This window comes from Malaya genurostris, chromosome 2, assembly GCF_030247185.1.
Source record: "Malaya genurostris strain Urasoe2022 chromosome 2, Malgen_1.1, whole genome shotgun sequence".
Taxonomy (NCBI): Eukaryota; Metazoa; Arthropoda; class Insecta; order Diptera; family Culicidae; genus Malaya; species Malaya genurostris.
In genome coordinates, this window is record NC_080571.1 from 112,224,722 (window position 1) to 112,247,387 (window position 22,666).

The window sequence follows — 22,666 nt, forward strand, 5'->3', positions numbered from 1 at the left end:
TGAAATTCGATTTGGCTTTATTTGAGAAAACGATTGAGCTTTGAGAAACGATTAGATACTGGAGCCGGAATTCGAAAATCGGTTTAGCCGAAGTCAGACAAATTCACCTGATTAGTTTACATTTGTTTCAATATATTTAAAAATCAGTATAGACATCTTTGAGAAATCGTAGTACGAGTTGAATTGTTGGGTGCCTTCCGAATCGAAAACTGAATACCACTAAAACTGAAATAAGTTTATTTGGTTGTCGACTATTCAAATCAGCAAATCTTAGATGATTCTTAGATATCATTTGAATCTTAGATCGGTTCAGCCATCTACGAGGAAAATAAGTTCCACAATTTTAATTTCGTTTCACATATCATCCTGTAGTTCCGGAACCAGAAGTCGGATCCAAACATTATTCAGGAACCTTGTTTAGCAGCATACGAATTTTCATATGAATCTGAGTTTGTAGAAAACGGTTGAGTCATCTTCGAAAATAAGGTAAAAAATTGAGTGAAATTATTTGTCACATACGCATTTTCTGATCTCGACGAACTGATTCAAATGGTATATGGGTGTTTTGTTCTTCCAGCATTTATTGCTGTAAGCAGTTTAAATCAATATAATTATGAAATTGTTCAGAATTCGGAAGTACTGCCATCTTTCCAATATGTCATATTCGAACGATTATGTTGCCAAAAACGAACCGTGCTAAAATTGGTCCGAGGCAAAATGTCGTGAAAAATAATGCTGTTCACAGTCTTTTTGGTACTTAGAAACTATTGTATGTAACAGTATAAAAATCGTGTTTTACGTTGCTCCCAAGCCTTTCTTTGCCATACAGCGCTCAGAACTTCTACTGCTGGAATATGAGGGAAAAGTCGCTTACACAAAAAATTCGATATCTCCGTTAAAGATGGACGGATTTTAACAACCTATGGCTTGTTGGATAGCTATTACCGTGCGGAATCTAAGTCTGAAAACATATTCTGTTTTCAAGGTCAATTGTGACAGATACTGTCAAAAAAACTGAAAATTTTGACATAAAACTTCGTATAACTCAAAAAGTAAACATCCGATCTCAAAACCATTCAATAGCGTTCTGGGTGGCGGGGAGACCTTTCATTTGCGACTAGTTTGATCAAAATCGGTCCAGCCATCTCTGAGATCTCGACCTCTTAGTTGACCACACACATACAGACACACACATACACACACACAGACATTTGCTCAGTTCGTCGAGCTGAATCGATTGGTATATGACATTCGGCCCTTTTTCGAAAGTTTGAGCGAATTCTATACCTATTTTTTATATATAAAAAAAAGGTAAAACCGACTTATTCGCATCTTAAAAACTTTGTTCAACTGGTACTGTGTAGAACTGGTCTCCCGAAAGCGACTCATAATAAGATTTATCGGAAGATTCATTATCTATGATTTAGCATGCTGAATTTCTACGCAGTAGTTTATCGTAGAACTTACGGTTTTTTTTTCATATCTTTTTGCGTTATCTTGAAAGTGCTCCGTCCATTTCGTTTCTTTGTTCGATCGATGGTTCTTTTGGAGGTACTCAGCTTTTGGGATGCAGACTTCCAGATTTACACCGGACTTCTAAATGATAAATAGCACCATTTTTACGATTCTTTTGAAAAACTAAATTCATACAGCATACAACATGGTTGTGACCCTTATTATCGGTATCGCTAGAAACGCTCCTAATTAGTTGTGCACCAATAGCGGCCCTTACACGAGGCATTAAAAATGTCATTACTAAAAAATAATATTTTAATGAACGTGTAATGGTGCAGTAATGACGAGATTTCTATCAAATTTGAAATACATCATTACTTAGTCATCATTAAAATGACAAAAATGATGCTCGTGTAAGGGCCGCTAATCTTTGCTTGCTCTTCAACCGGTAGCTAGAGTTATTTTTGTCTTGGAAACAGAAGTTATGAGTGCGTCAGTCTATCCGGAAAATCGTTTTAGTGCATAATCTAACAACGTTGGTATTGTGACACGTAACATAAAGATGATGGAAACAGATGGATCGGACTGGTTTTAAATGCGTCGAAAACAAAATATATGAGCGGAAGATGGTCTCAAGAAACACTACACTCAGGCAAATTGAGTAGTGAGAATCATAAGGCAAATCCTATGATGCATCAAAAATCACCGAAATCACCATTTCATAAGATTAATATGAAAACTATACCTCTGCAATGTACATCTCATTTATCACTATTGTAGTTTTCATACGAACAACTTACGAATTACACAATATATGAGAGAATTTATGTTTGTCATAGAAATTCCGTGCAATGTTCCTAAAAAACTCGTATGGATTTCAAAGGTTTTTTTTATTGGAATTCCAATTTTCGTGACATCATAAGATGGCCTTATGATTCGCATTCGATATTCTTGTGGCTAAAAACCATTCGAAATCATTATGAAATTTTATATATTTTTTGCCTGAGTGTACGTTCGCACAACGAATATTGATACCCAGTAAATGTTATTTGGCACGACCCTCCGAATTTTATGAACAGCTCACCCGACAATTCGGCCGTCTCACGACAAAAGGGCCTAACTGCAAATGACAGTTTCTCTTTGTTTACTTTTTCCTTCACGATTTACCGTACTGATTTTATATTTGACGCTTTACTCTTCGCAAAACTTTCAAGGTAAAACTATAAGATTTCGATTTATATTGGAAACTTGAGAGAATTTGCAATAATGGCTCCGTAATAATCAAAATAGAAAGTAAACAAAGAGTAGTCTCAAAAAAGGCGCGCAAAATTTCTGTCGCTTGAGTTGACCGAATCGTCGCACAAAGCATAACAAGAAAAACATTCAATTTTCTCGATATCTTTGACAGTAGTTCACCAGTTCCTTCAAGCCGATGAAATAAAATTTATGTAAAAGTATTCACTCGACACGCATGACAGAGCGTGGTTGAAGTTCCTTAACGACTGCTTGACGATGTTTATTCGAGTTTTTTTTCATTATCTTATACAAGTATATGGAGATTGTGCCAAATAAATTATGTTTTGATCCTCTATTCAGTATGATACATTTTCAATGAATTCTGGTTCTGGTACCAAGTTATATAAATGTTATATTTTTAAAGGTTCTACCCCTCTCAGCATGCCGTTCAACTTTGTTGATTTTTGAGCGCTTGTTGAACGATATATTGCACGAAATATTCGTTCAATTTGCTGGGACGGTTTGTTGTTGTTTTTTCTCTTGCAAAAATAGTGTGAAAATTAAGTGTTACCTTTCCATAGAAAGAAAATTTGTTGTTATTCTACGTGAAGTAGAAGTATTGTGCAGGTATGTATTGTGAGTTTGAACAAATAAGTGGAAAAAACTTCAGAAATTCTGTAGTAAAACTAGTCCAACGGGGCTCCAATTCCTCATGTTAAAAATGGCTCAACAATGGACCTCTGTCTGCCGGGTTTGTTGAACGAAAAAAATGGCATTCGGTTCAACGGTCTGTTTCAAAATCGGCAAACGAAGGTCCCGTGTTGGCCTCCCGTTGAACGATTGATTGGACTTTCATTGGACCAGTGATCCAACGTATTGGACCAATGAAGGACCACCGTTGAACGTTTTTTTCTAAGTGGGACCTGAATGAAAATACTTGGCTTGTATTCATTTCTTTCATTAGCCTGTCAAGGTTGAATTTTTATTTTTGCTATAGTGAATGGCTACAATCTGAAGTAATACCTATTATATTATATTACACAGCCATGTATTATTGCTTCAGTAGCATCATTGCATTGAACCAAAGATATCATATTAACAAGATATCCAGCTCTCACATTTCCCGAACAAATCATTGGCAACATCCTTTTTTGCGAGTATGTCGCCCCCAGACGAGCCCACATCGAATCTTATACATAGAAGTAGTGGTGAAAAATGTCAAATTCGTGCGCGCCAAAATAGCAGGGTTGCGCACCCATACAATTGACATGATATGTTGAATGTGATGCCGTGCGATGGCGTTGCTGAACTGAAGATTGACTTCGCTCCAAGCTGACAGGGTCTGATTGAACTCAACATACTTGGACATTACTAGCATTGTCGTTTATCAGTTACATTTTATTGTGTTCAACTCGTTCTTTTGAAATTCTTTGTGAAATTCTGCTACAAACACTACTTTTCAGCTCTAAAACCATCCACGTGAAACGAAACAGTAACCGTTTATACATTTCAAAAATCAAATTTAGTTGTGATAAATTTATTTGCGAAAACTTAAGTGTTTTTAGTTTTTTGAAAATCGGTCTAGTTATTGAACCAATTGACCAAAAACGTGACCCGCGAATTCCGCTACATTATACCTTAAGATTGGCATTTCGTGTGCCATCGTTGAAGGGAAAAATATAAATAGTACATCCCCGTAGAAAATTTGACAGTTCTTAAATGAATCAGTTGCCGACGAAATCGGGCTCTTGAAAATCGACCGATTAGTTTTGCGACTAAGTTGAGAAAAAAATTCGAATGTGTTTTGGAGGCATATTAATCGGCTGTTTTAATACAAAGTATTTTTAAACTCCCGACTAGTACACCTATCAAGTCGTACCATCTTGACCAATTTGTACAAGATTAAATTTGTTTACTAAACCGGCTCTTGCATCAGTCAACGCTAATGTTAAACTTCCATAAGCGTCTGTGCAACAAATGGTCAATTAACCTTCATAACTGCTGTCCGGTCAGCGAACTTAAGTACATTTTTTCGTTGCCAGTTGCTGTAGATGCGCCTTGTTGTACATTGGTTGCAGTTACTGGTTGGTTTGATGGTGAAACAGGAGTGCTGCGCTCACTAGTTTCCATTGTTGAACGATTGACCTTGTCTTTGGTTGAAGATGTCCTTTTCGCAGTTTCGGTGCAAGGTTTACCGTAGTGTGCAGGTTGTTCACAAAACTGGCATGTAACCAGCTGATTTTCATAGGTAATCAAGATGGAATTGCTTTACGTAGATGCATACGTACCATTCGCACGCCATTCCGGATACCGGGGAAAAAATTTCGCCATACTTCCCTTTCGATGGAAAGGATTTCACCGTACCGCGACATATTCTCCCGAACGTACTGATCGGTGACCTGCGTAGGAAGGTCATGCACGCGTACTTCTATGGCATTGTTCACCATGTGCACAGGAATTTTGTATTTAAGGCCATCGTCCAAGTACCATGCGCGCGGGTGGTTTTAGGAAATTTTCGATGGAAATTTTGAAAAATTTGCCAAAACCAAAAACATACAGACCTTTGAAATACATTTATCTATCTACAGGGTGAAAATGGCTGGAAAATTCGGAGGATTTACCGAGTCTTATCAAAAATAGCTCTGAAAAATGAGTGTTTTTGTGATCTTTCACAATTATCTGGAAAAATAAAGCGATGACATAAACTTTTTTTTTCAAATAAACTTTATTATGGATACACAGATTACACGCCTTGTTGAATTGAATCTCAGTTATATTATTAGCATCTAGATGCATTCGTTCTTTAAGTAAGATTTCAATTTCATTTGCTGCTGGTTTAACTTTGCAGCGCTTGAAATCTATACAAATTGAATTTGGCCTTGTAGGCCAAGATTCCGGCTTTGTTAAATCGTATTTGACCATTCCGTACACTCTATTGTTCACTGTACTGTATTGTCTTTGTTTCTGTTGTTTCGACCGTATATGATTTGCGACCGTAAAAAATTTTCGACTTCGTCGTGTGAGATGCGAGCACGAACTGTTTATCAATTTATGTTTATGTTAGTACTCTCGTTGATTTTTTTTTACTTTAACTGGAAATAGGAGAATTAGAGAGAGATAAACTCTTTGACTGAGTATACTTCTACTTGGTCATAGAACTATCGAGTATCTTATTTGACAGACACTTTGACTGCACCGATTACAGTTGACGATGATTTTAGTCAGTCTGTTAAGGTCATTTGACATGACTGACTATTTGCAACTCTGTTTGGAACTACTAGTTTCCGATTTCCAGTTCCGAAAGCACTAATAATAGAGAAGAGAAACTCCAAAAAACGGAACTTACTTGGATTTCTCAGCAACGGTTTTATTCGATTTTCAAAAATCTTGATTCAAAATATCTCATTATCTCAAAAGATACTGTGCAATTCCTTTCATTTCCGACTTCCGGTTTTGGAACTATAGGGCGATGAGTGTCAAAACTTTCAAACCGTCTTACAAAATAACGATGCAAAACCGGTACGGACGAAGAAAACACCACCGCCTTTGCGAACGAAGCACGCAGAGTGTTAATTTTCGTATAGCGTAGACGGGAGAACGAAAACTAATAACGTTTTTAAACCATCAAGCACACATAAGCACGTGTTTCCAATCGTGTTGAGGAAACCAGAACGCCTGTGCAGGCACATATGTCTGTTACTTGTGTTTGGTTGGGTTGATCACGGTGCTGCGATTGGATAGCATCATCGCCACGGGCAGAAAGAATAAAAGAATTCCAATTGATTGAAGTTTAGTTGAAAAGGTATGCATTGGAATCTTCTGCTTCGTGATGTATACAAAATTTCAGCAGCAGGTTGTGCAGTAATATTGTCAATAATATTTACGTAAATACTATGATTACAAATGATTAAATTGATAACAATAACAAAAATAAAAATCCAATGACAAAAAATATTTAATGATGTTATTTGAAAAATATTACTTCTGATTACCTATAATCGATATTTGAATGGAATAGTTTTTTCGCTGAACTTATTATATGGTGGTCAAAATATCGAATTGTCATAAAATTTATGACCCAAATAAATACAAAATTTTCAAAGCAGATTTCATAATTATTATTAGGGCTGGCTATTTGATGACAGCAAAAACTTTTTACGAATGTTATGATCTCCGGGTTCCTGCTCTGGAAATAGATTGTCAAAAACTGCATCAGAATTCGCATCAATTTCTAATGAAATGTTTATGAGAAAGCATCATTACACCACAAGGTGAATTAAAACAGTTTTTTTTAATAACAACTCAATTCAAACACATAAAATCAGTACTAAATAGTTCCAAAATTTTCTTTTATTGTTTTTTACATTTTTATTTTTTTCTATTTCTAGGTAGTACTTAACATTCAGGCAATACTTTTCAATTATCATTTGCATTTGTTCGTGCTGTCCTCTAATCTAAATATCCACAAGAAATTGCATGTTTCATCATATCTGTCAGCCGACGTCTTCCTTCTGCGGTTTTTATATTTTTTAAGGACCAAACATTTTCAATTTGTACTGCGGTTTCTCCTTGGATCTGATCCAAATCGGCAACTTCATGTTCTTCCAGTAGTGAGAATGGAATAGACTCAATTCCCATGCCAACACCAAATCGTGCAAATTCATGTAATTCTTTCTGCAGTTCCGAGTAAGGGAACAGTTCATCCGGATTCGATCCTAACTCTCGAAGTTGGTTGGATAAACTTTGATGGTACGCGATCAGCAAATCTTCGTAGTGAGCTTCACGAAGCTCCTGGTTGGTGCACGAGTAAACGAAAAATGAAATGTCCAGTGCTGGAGAGGAGTAACGTGCCAACTGGAAGTCTATCATTTTGCTAGATGTTGGGACCCCTTTATCATCGTAACGGAATAGAAAGTTCGGCATCCAGCAGTCTCCGTGGTTGATCACGGAATTTTGATTTCGTGTATGCGTCCAAAACACCATTTTGTCATAGAAATCGCAGTTGAAAAACTTGTTCATTTTCTCCTCTAACTCCGTACCACCGTAATCTTGAGCTACGGCATGCTTAGCGATGCTGATCAACCCCTTTAAGAAGTTGTTATACCAGGGTTTATGCTCTTTAGCATAGTAGGTGTCTTCAATGTTCTTAACTAAGAAATGAAATTTGTCTGGTTGCTGATCTTTCATTGCCAGCGATAGTGCATGGAAACGACCGAGAGTTTGCATGCATAAAATGCATTCTGGTAGACCCACGCCTTTTTGTCTGAAATATAAAGCTAATTAGTTTTTCCAGCATTCAAGTTGTTTCTTTAATATATAAAAGTTTTCACAATAGCATGAACCTATAAATAGCGCTTCTAAATCTATCTAGTGGTGTGAGATTCAAATAAAATATTCTTTATTAGACTAATTTTTGAAGCAAATCCAATAATGTTTAGAAATTTGTATAAATTTTGTACTTGCTAAAAAATTTAGAGAAATTTCAACAATTCAGAAATATTATCACAGGGCGGGCATTAAGTGGTGGGTGAGATCATCGCATTTCACACAGCCAGTGACGTATCTAGTAAAATTTGCACCCGAGACGACCTCATCGTTAGTTTAGTAAGCAAAAAAAGCTAAAAGTTCCCTAAAGTTCATCTCTGGAGGGATCCATTTGATGAGCAAAAAAAAAGGTCCCAAGGATTCATTTACCGCTCCTTTGCGCCCCCTAGATACGGCACTGCACACAGCCTTCTTGAGTTTGGTTCCCAATCCCGCGTCAGACCCTGTCAGCTTGGCGCGAAATCAATCTTCAGTTCAGCAACGCCATCGCACGGCATCACATTGAACATATCATGTCAATTGCATGGATGCGCAGTGCTGCTATTTTTGAGCGCACGAATTTGACATTTCTCTCCTCTACTTCTATGTACGAGATTCGATGCGAAACAGAAGAACAAAATCCATAAAAAGTTCTGGCTTTTGAATTCTGAATTACCTTATTCCAATCTTTTTTTCGTTCTTTTCCTGCTGAAGAATTCAGCCAGCTCTTCTGCGAATGATGCGCATTCAAGTGGCGAATGTAAAACTGATGATAATTTTTGCTGATTTCGGTTAAAGATTTGAAAAATTTGCTAGTTTTTCATATTCATTCTCATGCGTCAAATTCCAATATTAAAAAAGAAATGATAAATAATCTTTCAGTGACTTTCCTCGGTATGGTTGATTATAATTATGAACAAATCGTGAAATGAAATATAAAATTCGAAGAAGATGAGGTTGGGTGTAGATACGGTTGGGTTTCGGGTTTGAAAAAATGCTTATCCGACCATCTCTAGTTGGGTACTGTTTACGAATCTTCAGAACAAATTGGCTCAGATGGCACGTTCTGCTACTTTTCTGTAGATTTGTGCCATAAATGTTCAAATTTGTGCCTGGTATCTGTTCGTATAGTATAATTCCAAATTTCATCCGAGGGCAGTTTTTCATCATAAGTTTGATAACAATACGTGAATAATCATTTTTATATAATTTGTCGTTTCTCGTAAGAAATAGAGAATGAATAACATTATCAGAAAATGATATCTCTGAAATCTTTCTCAAAACATCAAAAACCCAGTAATGGGATTGACATACGAAAAATATAGAATATTGTAAATCATATTCTGCCGTGTTAGAAATCCGACATAGTTATATTATGAAAGATCCGCTACATGGATCGGCAAACTTCGTCACTGTATCTGCATCACTGCGAAAACCGAAGTGAAACCGAAGAACTCTAGGTGAAATTCGATTACTTATCCTTGCCGAGTCCATTCCAAGTAGCACCTCATAAAAATAGAAAATGAAACCTACACTAATATAAATCCATTGCCTGTGCCATAACTCAAAATCATGAAATCATGAAATTTCATAAGCAAAACATGATATCAATCATGAAAATTTGTATGAAAGATGAGTTATTGTTCACGATATCAATCATTTTACTCATGAATATTAGGGCATGACTTCATGAGAAGACATGTTTCATGATTTCATTACTTTAAATCATGGCAATGGATTTTTATCCGTGTGAGCTACATGCATCATAGAAACCACAAAACAAGTTGGTTTCTGGTGGTGCCAATGAAGACAAACTAATGTTACGAGTTCACATCTCTTCATACTAATGTCGTTTTCGCTTGAGAACACTGAAACTGACCCAGGGTAGTTTCATCAAACAAACACTTTTCACGAAACTGTGTTGTTTTCGCGCTTAGCAACGGCGGTTTGAGCAAACCTGATATAACAACCAGGTTCGAAACTGACTCGATTTTCAGTTCAACAACGTTAAAACTAGGTTCGAAACTAGCTTCAAACAAACGGTTTGACAGCATTTAGGGTGGAAACTGGGTTAGGTTTGGTATCAAGCGAAAACGACATAAGTAACAATATGTTTCAATGTAACTTTTCGATAACCTAATTCTTATGACATGTTTGCATTGACTATTTTTGGTTGCAAACTGGTTACTGTAATGTAATGTGATAATGGAAAAATGACACACCAGATGCAAAGTTACGTGAAGATTTTATATTGGTTACAACTGTTACAACTATTATGTTGTGATTCGAAACAGACTTAATTAAAAAAAAAAACAAATACAGTGTCGATTGAAAGTTTTCGTGCATTTTCCTAGGCAATAACATTAAATCAATGAATAGTGAGAAATTGCTCCATTCCTAAAACTTGAGCATTATCAAGTCTGCGCTTATATGAAAATTCTAGTGAAATTCAGATAAATTTTTTACCGATATTTGTGCTTTGTCATAAACTTTGCTGCGCGCACTGTCACGGCAGTGTATGTTTGACAAAACTATGCAAATGGTTGCCATTGTGACAAGTGAATTAAGTAGTAATTAAATTACAAACTTATTATTATCCATTACGTTTGATTAACATAAACAGCTGTTAAACTTTGATATTTCAAAAATTAATTTTGAATACCAATATAAATTCTATCTGAGTACATGTCCACTTTTAAATTTAAAATTGCATATGATGGGAATGAAATTATGATTATTAATTGCTTTTTAGAACCCAAAACATCGATGCCCCCTACGTTTTCAATAATAACAATGATCAATTTCACCATAAATATATACACACTTAAATTCTATTGCTGAATCTCAGAAAAATAATTACCGAGATTTGCACAGCCGAGGGCTCAGTAACCGTCACGCAGTGGTGGTAAATTGCGAACCGAACGCCGATGCTTCTGCAAATTTACTCAAAATTGTTCGCCGAGCGTAAGCATGCGATAGGTTCAAAAAATTCTCTCGGTTAATGCGAAGGTGTTCTGTGCTCGGTGTTTGGCGAAGCAATCTGATTCGAACCGTTCGGTTGGCGGACCATCGGCGAGGGCCGAGTAAACTGCGTTCGATACGATGGTTTGTTGATTTCAATTCTCGCATCCTGGTTTTGAAATTATCAATGCACACGTGATCAGCACAAAAAAATTGTTTTGTTCGATTGATAAATCGATCAATAGCAATCCAAATGGTATTATTTTGGACATTATCAGTGTGCGTAGGGTGGCTCGATATGGAAAATAGTAAGTTTTGGATCTTTTGCTAATTTTATGGTTTTGGTTATAGAATCTATAACAATAAGAATTGAATATTTTGGAAAATTTCAGGAATCGTAGAGTGGCTCAATAGGAAAAGGGATTTTTTTTACTCTTGCAGATTCGATGTTTAATAAACTGGTGAGTCAATAACAAATAAAATAAAGTAATTTCAGGTATTTTCAACGAGCGTATTTAAATTTGATGTACTATTGATTGTTGAATCAATAGAAGTTCAACTTGGATAATTTTAGACATTTTCAGAGAGCGTAGAGTGGCGACATTTGAAAATTCGGATTTTTTTTACTAATTCGATGATTTATTAAATAGTAAAAAATCTTTGGAAATTATCTGCCACCGTAGGGTTGTACTATTTGAAAATTGTAAAATTTTTGACTAATACCAATTCGATCGTTTGTTGATTGTTGGATCAATAGCAGTTCGAATTGAATAATTTTGGGCATTTTCGGTGAGTGTAGGATGGCGCAATATGAAAACTTGTAAGTATTTTGACTTTTGCTGATAAAATGTTTCATTTAATAGTGAATTAATAACAATAACAAATTGCTCATTTTTGAGATTTTCAGGGACCATAGGATGGTTCTATCTGTATAATGGTAAAGTTTTTGACTAATGTCAATTCGATGCTCTATTGATTGATGAATTAATAGCAGTTCAAATAAGATGATTTTCATGATGATGATAAGAACATTTTCAGCGATCGTAGGGGGGTTTAATAAAAAAATTTGAAAATATTTTGATTTTTGGTATTTTAATGTTTTTTCGAATCAGTAGCAGGTAGAATTGGATGATTTTGGACGTTTCTAGCGAGCGAGCGACGTTTGTTAATTTTGGATATTCTCAGCGAGCGCTGGATGGCTTAATATAGAAATTGTAATTTTTAAACTATTTACAATTTCATGCCAACGGTAAAGCGGGAACCGAGCACCAATGCTTTATACATATTTGTTTAGAAATGTTTTCCTAGCAAAAATATGCAAAAGCTTTTCGGTTTATTCGGTTTATGGTAAAGTTCGCTTGCTGTTCGGCGGAGCAATATGTACCAAACCATTCAGTTGGCAGACCATCGGCGAAGGTCAATTGAGCTCGATTCGATGCGTAGTTTCATTATTTATGGTTCGATGAAATGACTACCTACAGCATCAAAACTAAATTCTATTTCAGTTGATGAGCAAAGTAATAGCGCGTTAAAAATTACAATCAAAATCACAGGCACTTCGACGATTTGCATGTTTAAATCCGATGGTTCACCACCACTACTATTTATATATTAATCAATACAGCATCCGATTTGGAAAAATAATTCACAATTTCTCATATAAAGTTGCCTTACCACCGAATAAAATGCTTAAAATTCTAATATTCCAATTGCTATCTATTAAACATTGAATTAGCAAAAGGTAAAGTATTCCCAATTTTTTATATTAAGCCATTCCACGCCCACAAGATATGTATAAAATTATTATATTCGAATTTAATTCATTCATCAATCAATAAAGCATCGGATCTGCAAATTCAAATACTAACATTTTTCAAATAGAACCACACTACGCTCGCTGTAAATTGGAAATCCTATTGGAACTGCTATTGATTCATCAATTAATAGGACATTGAATCGACATTAGTCAAAAATTTTAAAATTTTCCAAATAGCACCACCCTACGCTCGTCGGAAATGTCCAAAATTATCAAATTTACATTGCTCTTGATTCACTATTAAATGGAACATGAAATCAGCAAAAGTCTAAATATATGCAAATTTTCATATTGCACCACCCTACGCTCGATAAAAATGTAAAAAATTATTTCCAGAATCAAGACCACCGAATTAGTCTAAGATACAATTTTTGTCGATTTTTCAAATAGAACCACCCTACGGTTACTGAAAATGTCCAAAATTGTTAAATTTTAATTTCTTTTGAATCAATATTTAATAAAACATCAAATTAGCAAAAATCAAAAAATTTACAAATTTTCATATTACGCCACCCCCGCTCGCTGAAAATGTAAATGCCGCTCGTTGAAAATGCCCAAAATTACTCAATTTTAACTGCTATTGACTCACCAATTTATTCAATATCGAATTTGCAAATGTTAAAATATTTTCAATTTATCATATTGAGCCACCCTACGCTCGCTGGAAATGTACAAAATTACCATACTCTGCTAAGCTACCCAAAAACTGAAACGTCCAGCCGCAGCTGACAAAGTTCGGTTCATCCGAAGCAGCAGCCTATAGTACTCGAATCGGATGTTCATGAACATACTAGTAACGATAGGCTCACAAACTAAAGCATCGGTTCTTTCACCATCAGCATCGCTTCTTGGTTCGGCGATGCTTGCTCGAACGATGGTATCGGCAAATTCATACTCGCGATGGTGGTTCGCTTTTTGGTTCGGAACGAACACGTTTTGCGTATTCGGAATCGATGCTTTACCACCACTGCCGTCACGAAAAAATGTATAATCACTGAGAACTTCGGCAATCCTGAGCTGTCAATTATAGCTGAACTTGTCAGCAGCAATTTTGCTATTTGTTCGGTAAAAGCGATCGGGATCGAATTATGGATTACCGAGTCATCAGTAAACGAGTGTAGAAAGGAGTTTGCTTTATTATTGCACGAAAAACTTATCACGAAATTCAAGTTTGGGGAATGAGTGCATTTTATTAATGCTCACTTCAATTAAAAAAATTCAAATCGCGAAAAGAAACATCACAGATAAACACATTTGTTTCTAGTGCTTACCTGAAAATAAACAAATATTCAAAAGTATATATGAAAAGAACATTTTGATTTCACTTAGCTTTTCACGTAATACTGAAATTTCTTTCATTTGAGACTTTCGTAAATATTTTTCAGCTCCATGAGAAATGCCGACGTCCGGTGCTGTACAAAATCGATAGGTGACATTAGATGACCAGTGTCGCGCTGAATTTCAGTAAAAGCACACACTGTTCGAAATATCGGCAAACGGATTTGCTGATTTCGATATATTTCACGCGTTTTTTTTTGAGAACGGCCAATAAGCCACCTGTCAACTTCCACTTTCGAAAGAAATTGCAAGCGAGCTATGAAAGACAGAGTATTAAATTTAACACCAGACGAAAGAGAAAACTTTTCTCTGCCGTTTACTATTATAACTTACTCTCAGCAAGTGCCGAGTCATTCGAAATTACTCTTCAAAGTGAATGTTGGTTGGTTTATTGGCCGTTTTTAAAAATGGCGTGATTTGTTGTTTACAGACAAGTTCAGCAACATATTATGCCAAACTTCGGTAATAAAATGCGCTTTACCGAGATATCAGAACTTTACAATAACGAATTTCGGCAATGAGCATGTGAATTTTTGAACACCCGGGTAGAGATGTAAATGGCAAACAAAAATCAAAATAATAACAAATTTTACCATTATATCTAGTCTTGACGTTTTTGTGCTGTCATAGCGATATTTGATGTTTTCTTGATATTTCATATGAGAATCAAGAAATTGTACAATATCTGTTTAGCATCTAAATTAGTTATTATATCTTATTTCGTTGTTGATGAGTTATGTCAATTTTATTAAGTACAATTGACCCAGTAGTTCTATCTTCAAATAATATACAATTGAATAAATTGCATCAGAATCAGATAAGAGAAATTCTTATTCTATTATTTAATTCAGAATGCTAGAATATAAAATAACTGAAAAATTCTTTTCCTCTAAATATTTTGTTTTTGGTTTGATATTACAATGACAGAATTTTATATTTTGTTGACATTTTCTTATGAAGACTTTGTTATGAATTTTGAAATTTTAATTCTTATATCAAACTTAATAATGTTAGTTTCTACCATTTATATGTCCGGTTTTAATAATAAAATTTGTTATTGGTTTGCAAATCACTTTTACCCGGGCAATCAGTAAAATTTCGTGTTGCCGATCCAATTCGGCATTTCATTTCGCCGAGATCGAGAATCGGTTTTAAGTGTGTAGAATGGCATATGTATTTTGAGTAGATATAATATGTTCACACAAGCTTGAATTCTATATTTTAGTTTCGATCATCGACTGCCAAAGCATTAACAATCTGTAACATGACACAAACGTATTTTTTCTGTTTCAATGTGACTGATCTGCAGCATTTTACCATTGGTTCAACGGGTTCCATGAATTTGTTTCATATAAGTTGCTGTCATTGATGTGTAATAACCTGTGCTATTAGGGATAATATTATATGGTTCGACTAGGAAAGGTTTCAAGCCAGTCAGACATCGACTGAAGCCCAAAATTTGATAAGATAGCTATGGTTTTTCAGGGGTTTTAGTGTCGCACGGGTACCGGTTTTGTACTTTGTACACTTACCAGTACATGGGTAGTTTATGCTGAAATGCTAATACCGCATTTACGTTACTTTAAAAAAGTTTTGTGCACTTAGCACAAACCGGTATCTATATAGTACCAAAACCCCAAATAACTACTCTCTGTTGACGGCCCGAAAACCGACATAAAGTGTTGGACTGTCGGAACTTCAGTGAAGACATGGCACATCGATGCAAAAACTACGCCTGCTTAGCAGTTTATGTTGAACTGTCAAAACTTGCCGCCAAGAAGTCTGCGCTGAATCTAATGAAGAACGTTCGCATGAAGGTGTGCCAGCTGGTCTACAAGCGCTAGATAGCAAATGTTGACAATACTAATTAGTCGTGCTAGTCCAATTCCACAAAAAAAACTAGAGGCGTTCGTATATTCTGCGACATTCCTTAATTGTGACATAAAGGAGAGCGGAGGTGTCAAGGTTATAGAAAAATGACGTAACATAATTTGTGCATGACGCCTTAGTTGGAGTGAGATCTACTGTCTTTGTTCAATTCATTGATAGGATGGAAATAGGAGCGTTCACTTAGAATACTCATGTCGCTCTAATAGATGTACTGTACATTTTCGCACAAATTCGAACGTGATATTGCATCTTATCATGACTGTAGAATTTTAAATATCGTCTGGTTTGATTGCTTCTTGTTAAGCCACGAGTGTCTTCACGCCTGTTGACGGCTAGCATGTGACAGAGGATGATCAATGGTCACGAGTATACTGGTGTTAAGGCTGATTCTGGTCTAGGTTTTTTGATAACTTATCGTAGCCAAGCTATTTGCCCTTGTCAACTTTGACAACTTGTGTGGCAAAATATTCGCAATTACTTAACCGATCATGTGACATATTCCAATTTAGCATAATCGGGAATAATTTGTGGAAAGAAAAATTTAACATCTCCAGCAGATTCCTGCGATTTTGTTAACGACCCAAAGATTTTGACTTAAATAATTTGTTAGGATTCCAAAAGAAATCAAAATAATTTGATTTCTTTTCGGTCTTTGTTACCCGAAGATAAGTGATATTGAATTGTAATCGCCTCGAACACGCAGCCTACTTGTTTTCTATTCTTAACCTCTATATGAGTATGAAAGTTTTCTATCCAGATTAGCAATCCTAATATTCTTCAAAACAAAAATTTTATGAACACGTCTTGTATTGCGAGGTAGAAAAGCCACGCTTGAGAGGGAACTGAAAAGTTCACAACTGAAACATGAGAAACAGAGAAAAAGAGAACAGGAAACAAGCTAATGTCTACCTTTTAAAATAAGTAAATTCATTACCTGGATGCAGATTCATAACCGAATTGATTGAGATCTTCCATTGCAACGAAATCATTGATTCCATCCGTGTACGCTGCCAAACATCTATGATTAAAATAGTTCCATTGTTTTAAATAGACATTGCTGTTCATAGCATCACGAACGAACTTACTTGCTCGTCTCGTCGAATGGTTTCGCCAGGTGCTTCTCCTGTTGAAACTTGTTGAACTCACTCATGACGATGTTGTAGAAGTTGATTTCATTACGGAAAAAGTCCGCCGACCGGAATGTTAACCTTCGGGCTACATTTTTCGGTATGGTTTTGACCACCAGCTTAACCTCAAGCGGTTTGTCGCCTTCGGCTTCTCGCGTAGTCTCGTCCACCACGCGCAACCGATAGACCTCGCTGAGATAGGAATCGCCTTTGCCAAATTCGCTATTCTCGAAGTGCCATGAAGTAAAATTGTGACCACCGTAATCACGAATGATATCATTCAGTATGGCTTCATTAAACATTGGCGAGACATTGTTCAGTTTTTGCGATGCCATTTCGATTCACTTTAGATTGTTTGCCGTATTCTAACTTTGATAGAATTCGAGATCCGTTCGCCGACAGTCGATGAGAAGAACTGATAGCGAAATATTGGTTTGACTATTTTTATTGTCTTATCTTCGTTATCAATGTTTGAACGTACAATGGAAAATATTGTTTCTTCGCCGTGAGTTGGGTTTTAATTTACCAATCAAATACACTCCTTATTATATCTGCTGTACACAAACTTAGAGAGCTAATTGAGGTGTGCACGGTAGGAAAGGAAATGTTGATTTAAATTGTTCCAACTGGGAGCGTATCTCAAAACCGTATCAAGGGGTGAAATTGTTCTGTAGTATAATAGTACTTTGCACATGGGAGAGTATAGTCGTTGGTGGCATATTTAATTGTTTCCGTTTAACAGGATTTAATATACACAAAAACGGAACTCTTCGATGAAAAATTCGAAATTTATGTTTATTTACAATTATATTAAGCCAAAAACTTGTTCCGTCATAGAAGATAAAGTGCGAATGAAAGGGTATTTAACACAACACTCAATAAGTCGTATGACGAACTAAAAAAAAACCTTTTCTGCTCAAAATCGATTTTTTTCATCTATCTAATCATCATCACAGTTTGACAAATCATCTTATAAGATGCACATAAATGAAGCGTCGTATTTCACACAAATTTATATTTAAAAACATGTAACATTGCGTGATTTGAAAATTACATGGCTTGAATTCGAATGAATTAAAAACCAAAAAAATCGATGACAACAGCACGACAAGAACCGAGAAACATTAGATCACCAAGCACATCGGTTAATCGACTGAACCACAGAAGCACATATTTGCTTGTTGAATAATTTATAGGGGTGACCGGGGCTAGCTGGCTGAAGGGGCAGGTTGACCGAGTGGGTTTTCTGAGAAGGTTATTATGCGCAAAGGCGACATCTATTGTGATTTTGGTGGAGTATTAGACCACCCATGTATCCCGGGTTGGCGGTTCAATGCATAGGACGCTGGTCTTACAAGCCAGTTGTCGTATGTTCGAGCCCCGACCTGGAAGGATTCTTAGTGTCAGGAGGATCCATAGTACTAGCCATGCAATGATTCTGTACACTAAGAATCGGCTGCGAAGTCTGTTGAAACAGAAAGGCCAAATTCCACAAAAGGAATGTAATGCCAGAACTTTGCTTTGCTTTTATGTATCGACGAAATTTCAGGTGTTTTTGTGTTTTCGTTTGTATAGGAACCCGGTAATTCTTTTTTCGGCTCTTTTGAGTAAATTTAGGTTTTTGTACAGTAATATGCGTAACGCGAACCAATTATCATCCGAATTCATAAAAACATTGTACCGCTGAAAAGGGCATTCAAAACCCTGAGAAATGGTATGATGGTTTTCAGTGTTCTCTTGTTTCTGTTAGTGTAAATCGTGATTGTTCTCGGAAACATCCATTGGGGGTAGGTTGGCCAAGTTTTGTACGGGGTTGGTAGGCCGAGTTGTAAATTTAGTGTATTTTTGAAATGTTAAGTTTTTTCGGAGTGAACTTAGATGTTACGCTGATATTGGTGATTATAAGTGTTGTATGCATAGTTAATTAATATGCATGTACATATTACTATATCGGTACTATTATTCTCTCATATATAATACTTACTACGAGTTACAACGGTTTTCTTATGAGGAGTGATATCTGCTCGATTCCTTCTCGCAGTTTTTCTCTCTTCTCATGATTCCAATTGAGCTATCTTATACCGTTTTCGTTTTTTAACCTACACGCGGGCGACTCTAACTCCGAGTAAAAAGACCACGTGGTACGCGCCCTAAACAACAACTCATAAAAAAAGAAAAAATAAACAAACTCACATGGACGCGTGGTGTGACCCGACAAAATCTTCAGAGCGAAACTACGCGATTGGAGTCCGATCTAGAGCGACCTCAGGTTGCTAAAACAAACATATCAAACATTTTTTGGGCGACTGTTCTCCGAAAGTCGGTCAAGCTACAGACGCTAGACACAACGGGCCGTATGAATAAAACGTAGCATGCTTGAATTTCGGTAGTAAATACAACATGTGGATAACGTTCTTGTCAAAATCAGAGAATATACTACACAACAACATTCGAACATGTAGTATTTACTACAATTTTTCGGTAGGTAGCTCCAGAGGTTGCTACTCGTGTGTTTACTGATAAAATGAAGTAGACATTTTTGCAGCAGTAAGTACGTTTCTTGCAAATTTTCTGGCTCCGTGGCGATACGGCATGCAGTAAATATTCAAATTCGAAAGCAGCATAACTACATGTTCGAACTTGTTTTTTTTATTCATACCAAACCGCGTTATACTCTGTGGACTTTGTTTTAAAGAATGGGCTGTCCATAAAAGACGTCACGTTTTTTTGACGATTTTTTACCCCTTTGTCACAAATTGTCACAGAAGCAAAGACCCCCCACCCCCCTATGTCACATGTCACGAATTCAAAATAAATAAAATTCATCTCAATACATTCTCAATATGTATGACAAACCATACAAATATGAGGGAAAAATCGATTTATTACATGCTGTCATTAGATTAAAAAATATCCCTAAAACTACAAAATCATCGGAATTATTTTATTAATATCAATGATATAAATTATATTTGGTTGGAATTGATGAAACATTTAGATCATCTGTTTTATTATTATTTTAGGTAAAGAATAATATTTCCTTAGTGTAGCATACAGGGCTGAGAAAATAAAGACCAAACCTCATCAAAACGAGATCACTGCCGGAGAATCTTTTCATTATAGCAGCCCTTACACGTCACAATATTATTGTCAATCCAAAGTATTGTCAATACCGTCAATCCAATTGGCTTGGTAACTTGAGTCCGCGTTTTTCGAAAAATTTAAGCGTTTGGAGCTTTCAATGTGGCAACTGAATATTGAAACATTGAGAGGAGAGGTCATTGTGTATATTTAACTGTTTCCTCTCTGGAAAGAAAGTATTGGAGGATTGATGAGCAGTTTTGATTTTTTGACAATATTTTCGTCAATCCAATGAAGTTTCCACTACACTATCAAAAGTATTGTCAATACTCCTTGTATTGACAATAATATTGTCTCGTGTAAGGGCAGCTTATCAGTTAATCAGTGAAATTTAAATCGCATCGATCAATATCGGTACTGATTGCTCCAGGGTTGGACAGAATTAAATTCAACTTGGTGAAGAATCTGCCCAACCTCGCAAAAAGACGTTTGTTGGAATTGTTCAACAAGTTTCTTGAGCAAAATATTGTTCCACCTGACTGGAGACAAGTGAAAGTTATCGCCATTCAAAAACCGGGGAAACCAGCTTCCAATCACAACTCATATAGACCCATTGCGATGTTGTCCTGCATCAGAAAATTGTTCGAAAAAATTATTCTACGACGTCTCGACACTTGGGTCGAGACGAACGGTTTGTTGTCAGATACTCAGTTTGGCTTCCGTAGAAATAAAGGGACGAATGATTGCCTTGCATTACTTTCGTCTGACATCCAAATTGCCTTCGCTCAAAAGCAACAAATGGCATCTGTATTTTTAGACATTAAAGGAGCATTTGATTCAGTTTCCATTGATGTTCTTTCAGACAAGCTTCACCAAAATGGACTCCCAGCGGTTATAAATAATTATTTGCACAACCTTTTGTCAGAGAAACACATGCATTTTTCACATGGCGATTTGGCAACACTCAGAAATAGTTACATGGGTCTCCCGCAAGGCTCATGCCTCAGTCCGCTCCTCTATAATTTTTACGTAAATGACATTGACAGCTGTCTAGTAACCCCATGTACACTAAGACAATTGGCAGATGATGGCGTGGTTTCAGTTACTGGACCCAAAGCTATTGATCTGCATAAACCATTGCAAGATACCTTAGATAACTTGTCCGATTGGGCTGTTCATCTTGGTATCGAATTCTCTGCGGAGAAAACAGAGTTAGTCGTCTTTTCAAGAAAGCATGATCCCGCGCAGCTTCAGCTCCATATGATGGGAAGAATGATCCAACAGGTTTTAACTTTTAAATACCTCGGGGTGTGGTTCGATTCCAAATGCACGTGGGGAGGACACATTAGGTTTCTGATAACAAAATGCCAACAAAGAGTAAATTTTCTTCGAACAATAACAGGATCTTGGTGGGGTGCTCATCCGGAAGATCTAATAAAATTGTATCAGACAACGATACTTACAGTGATGGAATATGGATGCGTTTGCTTTCGTTCCGCTGCAAACTCTCATATTATCAAACTGGAGCGAATTCAGTATCGTTGTTTGCGAATTGCTTTAGGGTGCATGCATTCGACACATACAATGAGTCTTGAAGTTCTGGCGGGAGTTCTTCCATTAAAAGATCGATTTTGGGAGCTTTCATCACGTCTGCTAATAAGATGTGAGGTGCTGAATCCCATGGTAATTAATAATTTCGAACGACTAGTCGAGCTTCGATCTCAAACAAAATTCATGACAGTATATTTTAACCATATGTCACAGGAAATCAACCCTTCAAGATATATTCCTATCCGTGTCAGCCTCCTAAATGTCCCTGACTCAACTTTATTTTTCGATACATCCATGCAGCGCGAAGTGCGTGGAATCCCGGATCATCTACGTTCGACGGAAATCCCAAAAATATTTTCAAGTAAGTTCAGGCATATTGACTCTGAGAAAATGTTTTACACGGACGGATCGCGAATTGAAGAAGCGACAGGGTTTGGTATGTTCAACAATAATGTTTCGGCCTCATTTAGGCTTCAAGAACCTGCATCTGTTTATATAGCAGAGCTAGCAGCAGTTCAATATAGTTTGAGTGTAATCGTCACATTAATTCCAAACCATTATTTCCTCTTCACAGATAGTCTGAGTGCAATTGAAGCCATTCGCTCAAACGCTGCTGGCAAAAATGAACCGTTTTTCCTGGGCAAAATAAAACAGTGCCTGAACGACATATTGAACAATAATTATCTAATCACTATAGTCTGGGTCCCGGCTCATTGCTCCATTCCTGGCAATGAAAGAGCCGATATTTTAGCCAAACGTGGTGCTATTGAGGGTGAAATTTATGAGAGACCAATTGCTTTCAACGAATTCTATAGCTCGTCTCGCCAAAGAACACTTGCCAGCTGGCAAGCTTCTTGGGATAAAGATGATCTGGGTCGGTGGATGCACTCAATTATTCCGAAAATAT

The 22,666-nt window shown here is 36.4% G+C and overlaps 1 protein-coding gene across 1 annotated transcript; it reads right to left on the reverse strand.

Annotated features, from left to right (window-relative positions):
* Nucleotides 1-7,012: 7,012 nt before the first annotated feature.
* On the reverse strand, nt 7,013-17,730 carry LOC131427966 (uncharacterized). Its single transcript, XM_058591581.1, has 3 exons — nt 17,086-17,730; nt 16,935-17,018; nt 7,013-7,954 (listed from the first exon to the last, which is right to left on the reverse strand). The coding sequence occupies exons 1-3, from the start codon at nt 17,460-17,462 to the stop codon at nt 7,141-7,143; spliced, it is 1,275 nt and encodes a 424-aa protein (XP_058447564.1). The 5' UTR covers nt 17,463-17,730; the 3' UTR covers nt 7,013-7,140.
* Nucleotides 17,731-22,666: the final 4,936 nt, after the last annotated feature.